Below are 15,238 nucleotides of genomic sequence, written 5' to 3' on the forward strand. Positions count from 1 at the left end.
CAATATTTAAGTGAATATAATAATTTAAAAAGATGCTGAATTGGCTATGCTATAAACCAGTGTTTTCTATTTAGTATAGAAGTAGATTTTAAGTAGAAGCAATTAAGTTGCCCTCATCATGCTATTAATGTTAACGATTGCTTACTTCTATTGTACAACTTAAGCTTTTAAATGTACCTGGGTTTTTTATGAAATAGACCACCATATCAGGCTATGTAGTGACTTCAACCAACTTTTGCATTTGTAAATACAGTTTAGCTTATGCAAAATGAATGCTTCAGCATGAAAAATCAAGCGATTAGGTGTTTACCTGTTTTGATTCATGCAAGTTTATTGAGTTGTTTTGAATAAAAGAGAGGACAGAATATGTGCAAAACCATGTACAGGCTCTTTGAAATTAAGGCTTAAAATGTCCACATTGAAGTCACCTTTTTTTCCTTCAGCCGCAGGTTGAAGTACTTTCTGAGGAAGAAGGGGAGGAGGAGGAAGAAGAGGAAGATATACTTTCTTTAGCAGAAGAAAAATACAGGCCTGCTGCACTTGAAAAGATGATTGCCCTGATTGCTCTTCTAGTTGAACAGTCTCGCTCAGAAAGGCAAGAGCTTTTGAAAAACCGAAGTAAATTCTAATCTAAGCTTGTTCAGAAAGGAATTAGTCATTTTATGGGATGCGGGGGGTGGGTGGGCTTTTTCAACAGCATAAACGAGCTTGTATGTGGGCCCATTCTATTTTTAACCATTGAAGAGAGAAATGTTTCGTCATTGTTGACAAAACAAAAGACTCAGGCTAAATCCTTAAACACATTCAGTTGCCCACATTTGGATTTCTTTTTTTATTTGGCCTGAGTAGAAAATATTTACTATTTTTGTTCAATTTTATGTCAATACTTTTATATTCTTCTGTCTATTGTGATACAGAAGAATATAAACTAACACTCGGTCCTGTATTTCTGCTTAACCTTACTTAGTAATCTCTGAAGTAAAATGATAAAGGGTTTTTTGTATTTTAGGCATTTGACTCTGTCACAAAATGACATGGCAGCATTAACAGGAGGAAAGGTAATTAATTTAAATATGACTGTATGAGCCTCAAAAAAAATGCACATATGTATGTGTACATATGTAATTGTAGACAATGTACTAGTATCTTATTATTTCTTTCAGGGTTTTCCTTTTTTGTTTCAACATATCCGTGATGGTATCAACATCAGGCAAACTTGCAATCTCATTTTCAGTTTGTGTCGGTACAATAATCGACTTGCAGAACATGTAAGTATCAGAAACTACAGCTATTTGTTGAAAATCTTATCTAATAAGTGTAATGGGGTGATTTTTATTATTTTAACTGAATAAGCACAAGTCTAAGTGAGTTTTGTTTGTTTTGTTTTTAAGATTGTGTCCATGCTTTTCACATCTATAGCAAAGTTGACTCCTGAGGTATGTAAACATACTACCTGTATATTAAATAATTTGTATTAATATTTTTCTGTTTTAAATTACTTAAATAATCCTTTGCTAATCAAAAATCTTGCATGGAGGATGATCCATGGAAGTTTTTGTGACATTCGATGAAGTCTAACTGGACTGTATATTAAGTTTTCTAAAGCAGAAATCTGGTATGCAGTTTAAGATGAAAGTTTTATTCAAAGCCAAATAACATATTTCTAGATTCTCCACCTATATGAATAATAAAAAAAAATTGGTAACAATAAAACGTGTATGCTAGAATAAGTGGAGATACGTAATTATCGTCTGGTGGTTCAAGTTTTGGGGCACTATTTTGCAGTTCTGTGCATGCAAACACATTTCTCAGTCAGAATAAATTCCTGCCCTGGTAATAACAAAAGTACTGAGAGTTCCAAATGGATTCCACATGAAAAATATATACAGAGTGCAGAAGTGTATGCTCACACAAGGACATTCTTGTATACTGCTGTCAGAAAAGAAAAAATAATCCGGAAAAATTGAGGGCATGTCTAGCAGAGGAGGCATGATCATGGTTGGAAAAGAAACGCATACTAAATCATTCTCATGACAGCTTTGCTTTGTGTGATAGAATGGGCACTATCAGATGACAGTCTACTTCCCTCCTGTCACGCTAACATTTGCTACATTTTTATGCTTTTTTTGCTTTGCACATACACACAGGCACCAGAGGCATTTTTGGTGAGGTGCAAAATATATATTAATAGTAGTAACCATTTTATTGAAGCGTTATTAAAAGCTGGGTGGCTCTTAGAAAACTTTAAAAAAAAATAATTTCATATCAGATCCAACATGTTAGAGTAGAAATGGTGATCGTTTCAGAGGAAGATGGTATGAAAATAATAATGATGAGTGTAAACCCTCAAAATGTGATTCTTTTGGATGAACTTTTCACAATCCATGTTACGTGTTATGCAAATATATAAAAATAATAGCTTCTCTGAGATAGTGAAATCTTCTATCTATGTAAAACAGCATAAATTGGTGAATTCTTCAAGACTGTACAGCTTGATTCCCCAACTTTTTGTTCAGAATAATGTCTGTGTCAGAGAATACGTACTGTTATTTCCTTGTAACTTCAGATTTCTAGTAGACTGATCCTGCCTAGAATGATCATGTTGCCTTGCACTAGCTATATAAGAAGTGGCTTAATTCTACTGTATCCACATGTGGATACAGTAGTATTGAGATATATATGTATGTGTGTGGATTATTTACAGATATAATAATAAGGGTTTAAAAGTAATATAAATTTTCATGTCAAAAGTTCATAGAAATACATTTTTATGCAAATGTTTGGGGGTTTTTTTAAGTCTCTAAAAAAATTAGTGGATGAAATGAAATGGATCAAAATGGATATTTTTATTTTTATGCATTACAGGCAGCCAATCCTTTTTTCAAATTGCTGACCATGCTGATGGAATTTGCTGGTGGACCTCCAGGAATGCCACCCTTTGCTTCTTACATTCTGCAGAGGATATGGGAGGTACAACATGTAAAAGAAAACAGAAGCTAAATTGTCTTTCTCTTGTTCATTCTTTTATGTCTATGAAAGGGTTTTACATGTGCATCAATTCATGATTTTTTTTTAATGACCATTTCTTTTCCGAATAAACAGCAACAGCTAATAGACATTTAAAAGTTCTGCTTGAACTTTTAATGTTATTTGAACAGCATTCTGGTTAACTGGTATTTCAGTTTAAATTTTAGTTTAATGAGAAATTACTTGATCCATAATAAGGGTCTAGAATGCTTCTTCTGGGCAAATTCTACTTATTTTTCTCAGTTAGCCTTTTGCAAGGACTAAAACGTATCAAGACCCATCATTCGTTAGGGTTTTTTTGTCCATTATGTACTGGTTCTTTGAATATTAGTTTGACATTTTTTGTTCTCTGTAAAATGCTCATTAACATTTTTAACCCATAATATAGTGCTAAATTCAATCTAGTGGATAATTGCTGTGGTGCAGGACCATTCTTGCTTGCATTTCTAAAGCAAGAGAGAGACTTTTTAACCAAGTTGGCACAGGGATAAATTCCTTTACCTGAGCAATATTTTAGGAATTAAAGCTTTCACTATAACTGCTCTTTGAGTTCCTAGTGTGATTTACTGTCTTTATTACTGCCCAAGAATGGTGTGTACAGCCTGAAGACTGCTGAGGACAAGCTGTTTATTCCCTTTAATACTTTTTAAAAAGTGGGGCTGGGGTTTGTAGAAGATTATTACTGTGCAGAATTGTGACATCTGGTAAAACACAAACGTGTCTTACCCACTGAAGCACTGTGGGATAGAATATGGATTGCTGTTCAAAAGTATTTTACTCCTGGTTGGGAGCAGTTATAGGATAGGAACCACTAGGTAATCTGGGAAAGTGTATACCAAGTCTGATCTGAATATGAATTAGCTGTAACTGCTGTACCTCCGGTAAAGAGAGTTCAAACAGTGGATCTCAAGGTCAAAAATTACATCTAGCTGCTTTCTGTATACGGGGAAGTTGTAGGTTACGAACTTCTCTCAGCAATAAGGAAACCTTTCCAAGAGAATTTTTGTAATTAAACTTCATACGACAATATGCAAGTTGTGGCATGAAGTAAGTACCTGTGCTTCGTGCTTCAGTCAGCCACAAAGTTTAGGTATGTAATTTGTTAAGCAATCCTGTTTTTTATTTCCCTCCTTATTCTTACTACGCAAACTGAACCAACAGGGGAAGCAAGTTGGTGGCAGGTTTCTGTTGGAAAGTCAAGCTTTTAGCAGTCGAAGACATCGGTTCAGTCTCTGGTGTTGCCAGCATCATTATCCTTACCTTGTTGACACAGCCCTAGAGATATAAATTGTGTAGGCAGGGATGAAAGGCCCAGTAGTTAATGCACAGACAGACAGATTTAGGGTGTAGAACCTACTTTTGCTGCCACTCCAGTTTCTACAAGTCATTAAAAAGTGATTGAGCTATGAAGACAGTGAACAATGATAGTCTTTTTCTTGGAGATACCCTCCAGCTATTACAAAGGAAATTTGACAGACCAATTTGTCATTTCTAAAAAAAGGGAGGAGATTGTTCTTAATATGTTTATTTTTAAATTGAGATTAAAATTTTATAAGCAGAGTTTTGGTCATCAGCTGCTTATATTCTTCAGGTGGATTAGAGTAGTTGGGAACAGCTTCAGCAATCCAGCAAATGGTTTCTTAGATAGGTAAGAGTTCCTTTTTCCTTGTCTGGGCACCTGGGCCTCAAGGTAAAAAGAAAACAGTTTTTAAAAACTAGCAAATGAACAAACTACTTTTATTGGCCTAATGTCAACAAATTTTCAACCACACAGAACCAGAAAGGCACAGGAAGCTATGTTTTCTCCTTATTATCTGCAAGGCTTTGATAACTGTACAACAGCACTCCACAGGCTTTTCATTACCTTTGAAAAGCACTAGATTAATTTCTTCCTTGAAATTGCATATTCATAAAAACCGTAATAGTTACCCTCAGCATGAAGCTATGTGAACATACTTGCATGCCATTTATGTTCTTTTGATGTAACTTGGCTAAAAATACTGATTCAGTGTTAAGGTTTTGTTAGCTATTTAAAAAAAAAGATTTATTTGTTTATAAAGACCAGATTGTTCAGTTTCCTAAGTGCCTAACATTTCAATTCTTAAATATCTCAAAATATGCAGAAAGGGTCTGTAGAGTAACTTCCTGGACATAGATTGAACTTTCAGAAGCTCTGCATGAGATTCAGAAGCACAAACCAGTGAAACTTAATAAGGGTTTTCTTTGTCAGCCAGAGCATCTCAGTCTCGTAGGTGTTTTGATAGTTCGAAGTGATTTTGAAAAAATATTTTTAAAGTCTTAGCAGTTATTTTTAGGGTTTTTTAATACCATCAGTACATATTGCCAAGGTGAATGTATTCTTTTTTATTTTTCCCCTTTTCTTTCAGGTCATTGAATACAACCCATCTCAGTGCCTGGATTGGCTGGCTGTGCAAACACCTCGAAATAAACTAGCTCACAGCTGGGTGCTGCAAAATATGGAAAACTGGGTTGAACGTTTTCTTCTGGCACACAACTATCCTAGAGTGAGAACTTGTAAGTTAATTTAAATTGAAAAGAATTATTCTTCTGTTGTAGCAAGTTACTATGTATGGGGTATTTCTGTCACAAGTGAAATACATGCTCTTGTGCTTGCTTTTTCCTTTTCCAATTGTTTTAGAATTGCTGTATTTTAAAATATTAGTACAACTGTGGTGCCTCATGAAGACATGCTACTGGTTTTGATGAAAACTGTTTTGATTTCATAACTCGAATGATACATTAGTAGGTTCTTCATCTTATGTGGTTAATCTACTAGATTCAGGAAAACCCAAAGAAGAAAAAGAGCTAATCCAAGAGTTCTCCATAGTGACCATCACATAGTTGTATTGTAGGTAGGTAGGAGTAGACCATGTTCTTCTTTCACCCCTCACAGAGTAATCTTCAGTTGAGTCCTTTGAACTTGTGGATCAAGGAGAAGCAGCCTGTGTATCTCCCCATCTCTAGGGTGTCCTGGCTCTCTGTTTTTTCTACCAGGAATCACACTGTCAGATTGCCAGATCACGTTCAGCCTTTCCTGTGTCTAAAGTTTTTTATAAAGGAGATTCCACAGTAACAGGCCACACTGAACTTTAATACATTTTCTGTGGTTGAGGGAGATTTGGAAACTGGCGGTACAGCTTTGCAACAGACTCCAGTTGTAAACATCTCTGAAGAGGTAATGACTTGTTGTTGATCAAGCAGTGGACAGTTTAGTCACAGAAGACGTCTGGGTTTGTATTTCTGTGATGGGATGCATTGTGTTAGAAGAGTTAGAACCAAGCAGCAGGCAGGAATATAGTGTAAAGAGGCCTGAAAGCAAATCTCAACACCACTTTTAACATGCTTTGTGCTAGACTTACCACTCTGATTTTTACTTTTTTTTTTTCCATCTCTAGTGTGAATATAGTAATACCAGATTCTGTAAAATGCTTTGAAATCTGTAAATGGAACATACACTGTAATTTAACTTCTGTTTAAATGGCTGTTACGCATGTATGTCATTTTCAAAGGTGTAACAAATTTGTTTTTATTTGAAGCTGCAGCCTATCTCTTGGTGTCGCTTATTCCAAGCAATTCCTTCCGTCAGATGTTCCGATCGACCCGCTCTTTGCACATCCCTACACGCGATCTGCCTCTCAGTCCAGATACTACAGTAGTTCTTCATCAAGTCTACAATGTGCTTCTTGGCCTTCTTTCAAGAGCTAAGCTATATGTTGATGCTGCTGTTCATGGCACTACAAAACTTGTGCCCTACTTCAGTTTCATGACATACTGTTTGATCTCAAAAACTGAGAAACTCATGTTTTCTACTTACTTCATGGACTTATGGAACCTTTTCCAGCCTAAACTTTCTGAGCCGGCTATAGCCACCAACCACAACAAACAGGCTTTGCTGTCTTTTTGGTATAATGTGTGTGTTGACTGTCCAGAGAACGTACGCCTTATTGTACAGAATCCCGTGGTGACGAAGAACATTGCCTTCAATTACATCCTTGCAGACCATGACGATCAGGATGTGGTGCTCTTTAACCGTGGGATGCTGCCTGCCTACTACGGCATCCTGCGCCTCTGCTGTGAGCAGTCCCCTGCGTTCACGAGGCAGTTGGCTTCTCACCAGAATATCCAGTGGGCCTTTAAGAATCTCACGCCACATGCCAGTCAGTACCCAGGAGTAAGTAGATTGATACCAAAGAATACCGTTTCATTGTTAGTATTTTCTCTCTTACTGAATGTCTCTTTTAATGAAAAAGATGAAAAGACTGACTTAATGTATCCACTGGTGAAAGCATTATATTTTGATTTCCTGGTATAAGTAATTAATAATGTATTTAGATCTGATTACTGTACTTTGTGGGGGGATTGTTTTGGGTTTTCTTCTTTGCTGTGTAGCAGTTGCAGAGCAGATGTTTTTTTCTGGAAGCAGACACTGGTGTTTCCACTGTTCTTCAATTTTCTGTATGCCAGTCTAGTCGTAAGAAACAAGGAATAGCCTTTAATGGTGGTCTCAAGAAAGTGTGTTGCATTCTAACACACCAAGTTGGAGGAATTCCCAGTGAGTTTCTTTGCTTTCAGTTTCTGGAATAGGGCCAAGATTTAGCCTGTTGCATTGAAATGGAGGATGGCCTTGTGTTCACCTTGGGAACACTTGTGTGCCTTTTGCAAAACACTGGTACACTGGGAGTTGCACTGTCTCTACAACATTATGACTCCTGCAGTAGAGAGTGGATACTAGTTAAAATAGTCCATGTGTAACGATGAAAAAACAGGCTTACAAAGTTTTTAAGAGGCAAAGTATGCATTTTTGCATGATTACTCTGTGAATGTTGCTTTGAGGTCCTTCATAGGTGTAAGAGGACAGAAAGAATACAAAGATTTTTCTTCACTATGTAGAGGAGGAGGATGCATGGAATCTTCTATGTTGAACTTCTGTTCTAGTTCAGCTCGCAGAGTAAATTTAGTCTGACAGTCCTGGGGGGAGTATTCCTGCTGCTTTCATTGTTTGCATCTCCCCTCGGAAGTCTCAGTTTGTCTTGCAAGGGACTTTTAGTTACTCCACCATGTTTAGTGTTTCCCCTGCATGTGGGACTTCAGCAAGTTTTAGCATAAGCAGCTTTCTGAATTCTGTTACTTGGAATATAGTATTATCATCAGAGAATGAACACACCCATGCAGCATGTAAATGACTCCCTACATTCCTTAAGGAAAGCCAGGAAGTTTGGAGTTTGGTCACATGGATCAGGATTTCAGATTCTTTCATATATATATGTATGTCTGTGTGTGTATGTGGCAATGACCTGTGCTGTTAGGAAGCATCAAAACATCCATTTAAGGTTCAGAAAGGTTATCTCAAATATCTGTGTCCTAATCCACACAGTAAATAGCAAAGGCTGAAAGCAAACTACATTCAAGATAGATAAGAAATATCCACAATTTCTATGTCAGAAGTTTAGTTTTTAAGAACGGTTTAGTTTTAATTATTTAAGGTTAAAATGTTGTCTGCTGATTTTATAATTTTGTTGTAATGCTTAAAAATGTATTCCCATCTAAATTTGCTTACGTATGTTTGTTCTATGTGTTACTTACTAGAAGTAATGCACAATAAGATATAAAGCATAACATACTGAGAGATATTACTCTAACCTAATGTTTTTGTGTGTTTTAGGCAGTAGAAGAGCTGTTTAACCTCATGCAACTGTTTGTAGCTCAGAGACCAGACATGAGAGAGGAGGAGATAGAAGACATAAAGCAATTTAAGAAAACAACCATAAGCTGTTACCTGCGCTGCTTGGACGGACGGTCTTGTTGGACTACTTTAATAAGGTACGTTAGTAGTGAAGTTGTAGTGTAATAATCTAATCCTATTTGAATAATAACTATATTTTACCGAATGTTAAGTACAATAAAAGTTAGTGTTATTATTCTTACATTCTTTTTGAAAAAGCTTTGGGGCTACCTTTATTCAGAAGTAAGAAACAGAAAGTTAGTTATAACTTTTTTTTTTTCCCCCCAAATCCAGTCTTTGTGAATATAATTTATTTTGGAATGTTTCCTCAGCTGGAAATTCAGAAGCTAAGCAAATATTTTACAATAAACAGGTGTAAACCAAGATGTTAAGGTTCAAAAAGAAACACTGTGACAAAATTACATCAGTAGAGCCCTTGGAAAAAAGCTAAAGCCAAATCAATCAATGTTCTAATTCAACATTTAAGCTGAAATTCCATTCTCAGCCTACCATGATTAGTCCAGATGGGCAAAGCAGTAATTTCAGCTGCTGTTGTTGACATTTGTTATTCTGGGGCAGAAATGGTTTTTTTAGAAATTGTGCCTGGGGGACAGAGCTTTATTGTATCTTCAAATAGTTTTTCATTTCTAGTCTTAGTAGTACATCTGAAACTGTCGCTTGGGTATTTTCAGTACAACTATAAATTGCCTGTGTATGTAGGTCAGGTGTTGGGGTTTTAAATGCAACTGTTGATGCACTGAAACACTCTTGTGAAAAGGAAAAATGGCCTGTGTTACCTTGAAGGGATTATGTACAGTCATCTGTCACAGAGTGCAATCAGATTTTCCCAAACGCTCTGGAAGAGTTGTTATGTTGAGACGATCCATTCATTAGCATAATCCTTTAATTTCTGTTCTGCTGTAAGCATAAGATACTCTGATAGAAATGTTTTTATACGTTTAAAAGTCCAAACGTATGCTTAACTGAACCTATCTAAATGTATCATTTCACAGGCATAAACTTCTGTCTTTTGAAGTACATTATTTTCCTCAGTTTTTAGCATTTTTGGAGACAGTATTTGGGAAATAATTCTGTAAGGGCTGTTCAAAAATGACTTTTGATAACATGAAGTTGACATAAAGACAGTTGACATCAGAGGCTTTTTTTTAATGAAAAAGTGGGGGAGGAAATGAATAACTGTTCTTTTGGGGTTTCTTTGTTCTGTGATTATTTTTGAAAATACAGCATGAGCATAACAATTTTAAGCATTTGTATGAATTATGAAAAGATGGTATGTAATTTTCAGTGTTCTCAATGTTTGGATTTTTTTCCTAGTGCCTTCAGAATATTATTAGAATCTGATGAAGACAGACTTCTTGTTGTGTTTAATAGAGGATTGATTCTGATGACTGAGGTAAATACTTTGTTATTTAATTAAAATAAACATCTCGCTTTCTCATCAAGTCATCCCTTCCTTCCTGACGATGTGTTTGCTTTAAATTGTTTTAGTATGGTATCATATGAAATATGTTGGTTAAGTACTGGCATACATGTTAAAACCTTAAAATCTTAAGGGTCATAAGAAGGGCAAAAAAAGATTTACCAGACTTTTTTTGTATGTCTAAACACTAATGTAAGAGGTTAAGTGAGTAAATTTGAGGCAATACAAATCTTAATACAGCATGAAGATAACACGTTAGTTGATACCAGTGATTTGGTAGGATAGCTATAAAAGGATGTAGCTTAAATAGGAGTGATGAGCAAGAAATAAAAAGGTGTTGTGTCATCTCGTATATCAAGGGTAGATACAATGGCTCTGAGGTTCATAATAGTAAAGTAGGTCTACTGAAGAAGTTGCAAGTACTAAGAGATGTCATGAGTAGTAAGAAATCAGTCTTGGTTTTCTTCACATAGGTACTTCCCCTGTCATCTTTAATAAGATTTCTTTAGTAGTAAAAAGAAGATCAGGAAAATGTTTGCCAGCTTCTCAAGAGAGAGGGAAACCCTTCAACAGATTATATTGAGAGGAGTGAGTTTATGCTTTTATTGGTGTCATTCTCTTCATTACAGATCAACTGGGAGTGAATGGCTGAGCACAGTCAGACAGTTATTACTAGTTAAGAAGTCTTAAGGCAACAGGTTAAAATACAGAAGTAAAGGATACTCAGATGCAGTTGTGATTAATATTTCTGAACACTTCTCTGAGGCACTTCTGAGGCAATTCTCCCTATCTTTCCTACCTATTTTGCTTTTGTTTGCAAGGAGTGGTCTAAGAACACACAAATTACATTTCTTTCCAATGAAGCTAAGCCTAAAACGCATTTCTGGAGCACATATAGTATATTCCAGTTGTAAATGGATATTTGGTCCATGAGACCAGACCAGAGTTAATTCAAAATAGAGAGGAAAAAAAGAAGAATAAATAACACACCCCTGAAATGGGTACAGTTTGGATGTCAAGCCCCTGCCCACCAACGGTTTCACTCTACAGATCCACTCGTACTGTCTGTCCTGCAGTAATGTAGGAAAAGCCTAAAAGACATTGCTGAAAAAGCTCTGAACTGTTAGTGGCTACCTTTTTAAGATGAGTGAGATAACAGAAGACTGAAAAAGAGCACATACAGTGTTCATCGGGGGGGGGGGGGGGGTGTTTGTTTTGGTTTGTTGTTTTTTTTTTCCTTTTGGCCTTCTTAAGATGGGTGTAAGATCTTGGATTCTATTCAACACAGCCATTATCGAGCTGATGGACAAGAACATGTGTTTATTAAGTATATTGGCAGTGCAAAATGGGGAAGGACCCTAGATTCTTTTGCGAACAAGAATAAAAATCAAGATTGTCTGGATGTGTTGGAGAAAGTGTAGAAATAAGATGCAAGTCATTCTTGGCATATGTAGAAGGGTGCATTCAGGGGGAGATAATAAACAGGTAAAAATCCATGGTGCAAGACAAGTGGACAGGGGAGGTAGTTGTAGCTGTACAGTAAATGGGATATTGGAAGAGGTTGTTTCAGAAGGTGTCAGCCAGTACAACTGGAAGTCATCAGGAGAACTTTGAGCAAACATCTGTCGAGGATATAAAGATATTTAGTCTACCTTAAGGCATGTGGATGGACTAGATGATGCTTTGAGGTTGATTCCAATCCCATTTTTATATGGTTTGTATAAAAAATTCTCTTTTTTTATGTTACTAGTTTACATTTTCTGGGAAAAAGCATGATAGAAAAAGCTGGAATTACAAAATCAGTTAGAAAAACTAAAATTAAGACACTGCAGTGCTGTTTGAAAATAGAGTTTTCAGGAGTTTGTTATAACTGTTAAGCCTATTGATTAATTAACTGTAGTTAATTACTCCAAAATACCTGTTCCTCTTTGTCTTGAAAATGCTTACATTCAGTAAACTTGGGCTAAGATGTAGGAGCTGAGCTATAACTTTATTCATATGTGAGACTCATAAGTAGACTAGGATACACACATACATATGTATAAAAAGAACTTGTTTAACACCTTAGTTAACCCTGATCCATACTAACAATAGATAATTAAGTTTATAAAGAATGTGTAATACAAGATGCAGTTTATCCTATGTAAAACACTGCTAGAAAAGAGATCAAACTAATGTTGCTTTACAACTTGAAATTACCAGGCCTTATATCTTCACTTGGTCACTGGAAGTGTTTTGCGTGGTGAAAAATAGCACATCAAGGAGTTGTCATATCCAGAAAAGTTTTCCACTTAGCTGGGTTGGCCACATATCTTCTGTCTTCACTATAATGCAATGCTTTATAGGGAATGAGATTACTGTTTCTTTATCTTTAAAATATCCCAGCAAATTAAATATCTTTTCATACATCTTGTGCTAGAATTTTTTGCAGTTTGGAAATGAGTTGCTGTTCCTTTCCAATATTTCTATAAATCACGGATGCCCAGAAGGTATTTTAGTTATAAAAGGAGAAGTAATTCATCTGATGTACAATCATATAGCATATGTCCTTAAGCAGCATTTTGAAAAATGCCTAGCATCTGTATTAATCTTATGTTTTTTCTCCAAATTCACATACCCATGTCTGTCCTTATGCATCCCTAATGCCACTTTGTATGTTGGCACAGAAAGATTGGGATTACAGGTATACAAAAATACCATGTCTCAAATTATGCTTTGCTTATTGGGTTTTAGATAGATGTGTGAAAACTTTGTAATTACTTCGAGCCACTAATACAAAGCTTTTACCTTGAAAACAAATCAAGGCTGCTTTTAAATGTCTGTCTCTATAAGCTGTATTGGATGTGCTCACAAAAATGCTCATTTCTTGAGTTGAGATGGGTGGTAGCTACTTGTAGAGGGGTTAATGTTATAATAAATTTTACAAATTCAGTTTTCTTCTGGCATGCACATGATAAAAATTTAATACTCTAGTTTTTGGATTAGACAAGAAGAACAAAAATCAGCCTTTTGGCCAAAGGCAAGTTTCAGTTTAGGCCCCCAGACGAGACTACCTGTTGTTCATTGTTATCAGAACTAGGTGTCCAGGTCAACAATTCCATTTGGTTGTTACAGAAGATACCTGGTTGTTCGTTTGTTCTCTCTCTTTCCTTCTCTCTTTCTGTCCCTTCCCCCCTGCTCCGCTCTTAATTTTTTTTTTTTTTAGATCCTTTTAGTAAATATACGAATTTTGTATACAGATTTATTCTTTTTAAATGTTGTTATCTGTGAGTAATTTTATGATTGCATCTAGCACCGTATATTTTGATACATCTTGTTTGAGCATAAAATAAAATAAAAGTGGTACCTGTAGGTTAGAGATAAAAATGACAACAAGTATGTTAATTTGGCATTTTTTCTTTGTAGTCCTTTAACACATTGCACATGATGTACCACGAGGCCACAGCTTGCCATGTGACTGGAGACCTGGTAGAACTTCTGTCTATTTTCCTTTCAGTTCTTAAGTCAACACGTCCATATCTCCAAAGAAAAGGTTTGATTGTAACTCTTCAAAGGATTATGCCTGTTGTCTGTTAATTAATTTTCATGACCCAAAACCTAGTATTTTATCTTACTTATTATCTGTGTTTAAAAACTTCCCATACAGTAGGAGATATGATTATTAACAGTTACTAAATTGTAATTTATTAAATTACTTCTTGACATAATATGAAACTAGATTAAGTAAATTTAATAGCAGACCAGTGAGACTTAACAGATTTCTAGATTGATTAAAATCATGCTAGAGGAAGAAGAGATTCTTAGCAGTAAAATTCTATGATTTAATGAACTTTTGAGAAATCAACTAAACAGATTTCTATGGTTTTTGCATTTGCAGATGTGAAGCAAGCTCTCATTCAGTGGCAGGAGCGAATTGAATTTGCCCATAAGCTCTTAACTCTGCTAAATTCCTATAGTCCTCCAGAACTTAGAAACGCTTGTATTGGTAAGTCATAATAGTGTAACTGCAGTCAGGAAGGACCTGTTCTTTGCAGTTACCTGCTTTGAAATTTAAATTCCGTTTTTGCAAGTGCAAATGCTTACTAGATAACTCTGTAGATTGGGATTGTTAATATTGTCAATACATCAATATTGCCATTGTTCCTATTGTAAATAATTCTGGTTTTGTGAGGTTAAAATTAATATTCCTACTTTCCTAGGCATGCAGACTGTGTGCACAAAAAGTCAGCCTTCGTTTTGAGAGACCAGTTTGCTACCTCATAAGGGGCAGGATTAAGGAATAACTCCTGAATTCAGGTGTCAGCGAGTTTAGAATCAAATCCCAAATCTTACATTAAGATTCAAATATTAAGTAGTGCTCCACACAGAAGGGTGCATGGTGACCAAGTTAGTCTGAATAACAGCTTTTAGTGTTCATTTTTCTGATCCATTTCCAGAAGGTATAATAATAAAAGTAAAGCTTAAATAGCTTGTAGAATGAAATTAATTTCTTTTTCAAATTGTAGGTGTACACATTGTATATAAGTGTCTCTTTTGCATTAGAAGACCCATTTCAAAAAGGTCTAGGTTTTTTCTAGTTTAGGCTTTTTTATTACTATTTTATGGATATAATCTGCATTTTTATGCATGCTGATGAAGGCCTAAAACTGTGTCCAAATGACCTTTTTTTGTGTGATTTGTATGCATTTTCCCCTTATTTTGAGTGCCTTTCTCATTGTCCTCCTGACTGCTGCTGGTTGACGTTTTCCAGGCATCAAACCTGATATGTTTAAGAAGAAGGAAAGAGGGTAACTTTACTGAGCTTCCACTTTCTACAAGCTGGCACCCCTCTCACTGGTGGTTGATCTACCACTGAGCAGGTTTTCTCCCAGTGGCAGAGGTGAAGGGAATCTTGACTGACTCAGGGGTGTTCACTTTACATGCTATTCACAGTAGAGCCTGCCTCCATGGTGCACACTAAGTGCAGCAAAAGCGATACGAAAGATAGTTTGCCAATGCATGAGCCTTAAGTTAAACTGTTTGCTGTT

At 35.8% G+C, this 15,238-nt stretch overlaps 1 protein-coding gene across 1 annotated transcript in view; it reads left to right on the forward strand.

Annotated features, from left to right (window-relative positions):
- USP34 (ubiquitin specific peptidase 34) overlaps nucleotides 1-15,238 on the forward strand; it is a 141,479-nt gene that overhangs the window by 118,224 nt on the left and 8,017 nt on the right. The window contains exons 62-72 of the mRNA XM_069787621.1: nucleotides 444-595; nucleotides 1,010-1,058; nucleotides 1,164-1,268; nucleotides 1,392-1,436; nucleotides 2,866-2,970; nucleotides 5,415-5,562; nucleotides 6,585-7,219; nucleotides 8,711-8,868; nucleotides 10,106-10,184; nucleotides 13,617-13,743; nucleotides 14,089-14,196. Of these exons, the coding sequence (XP_069643722.1) occupies nucleotides 444-595; nucleotides 1,010-1,058; nucleotides 1,164-1,268; nucleotides 1,392-1,436; nucleotides 2,866-2,970; nucleotides 5,415-5,562; nucleotides 6,585-7,219; nucleotides 8,711-8,868; nucleotides 10,106-10,184; nucleotides 13,617-13,743; nucleotides 14,089-14,196 (1,711 nt within the window). The remainder of the gene's footprint in view (nucleotides 1-443; nucleotides 596-1,009; nucleotides 1,059-1,163; nucleotides 1,269-1,391; nucleotides 1,437-2,865; nucleotides 2,971-5,414; nucleotides 5,563-6,584; nucleotides 7,220-8,710; nucleotides 8,869-10,105; nucleotides 10,185-13,616; nucleotides 13,744-14,088; nucleotides 14,197-15,238) is intronic.

Source organism: Haliaeetus albicilla, chromosome 7, assembly GCF_947461875.1.
Source record: "Haliaeetus albicilla chromosome 7, bHalAlb1.1, whole genome shotgun sequence".
In the NCBI taxonomy this organism is placed as follows: domain Eukaryota; kingdom Metazoa; phylum Chordata; class Aves; order Accipitriformes; family Accipitridae; genus Haliaeetus; species Haliaeetus albicilla.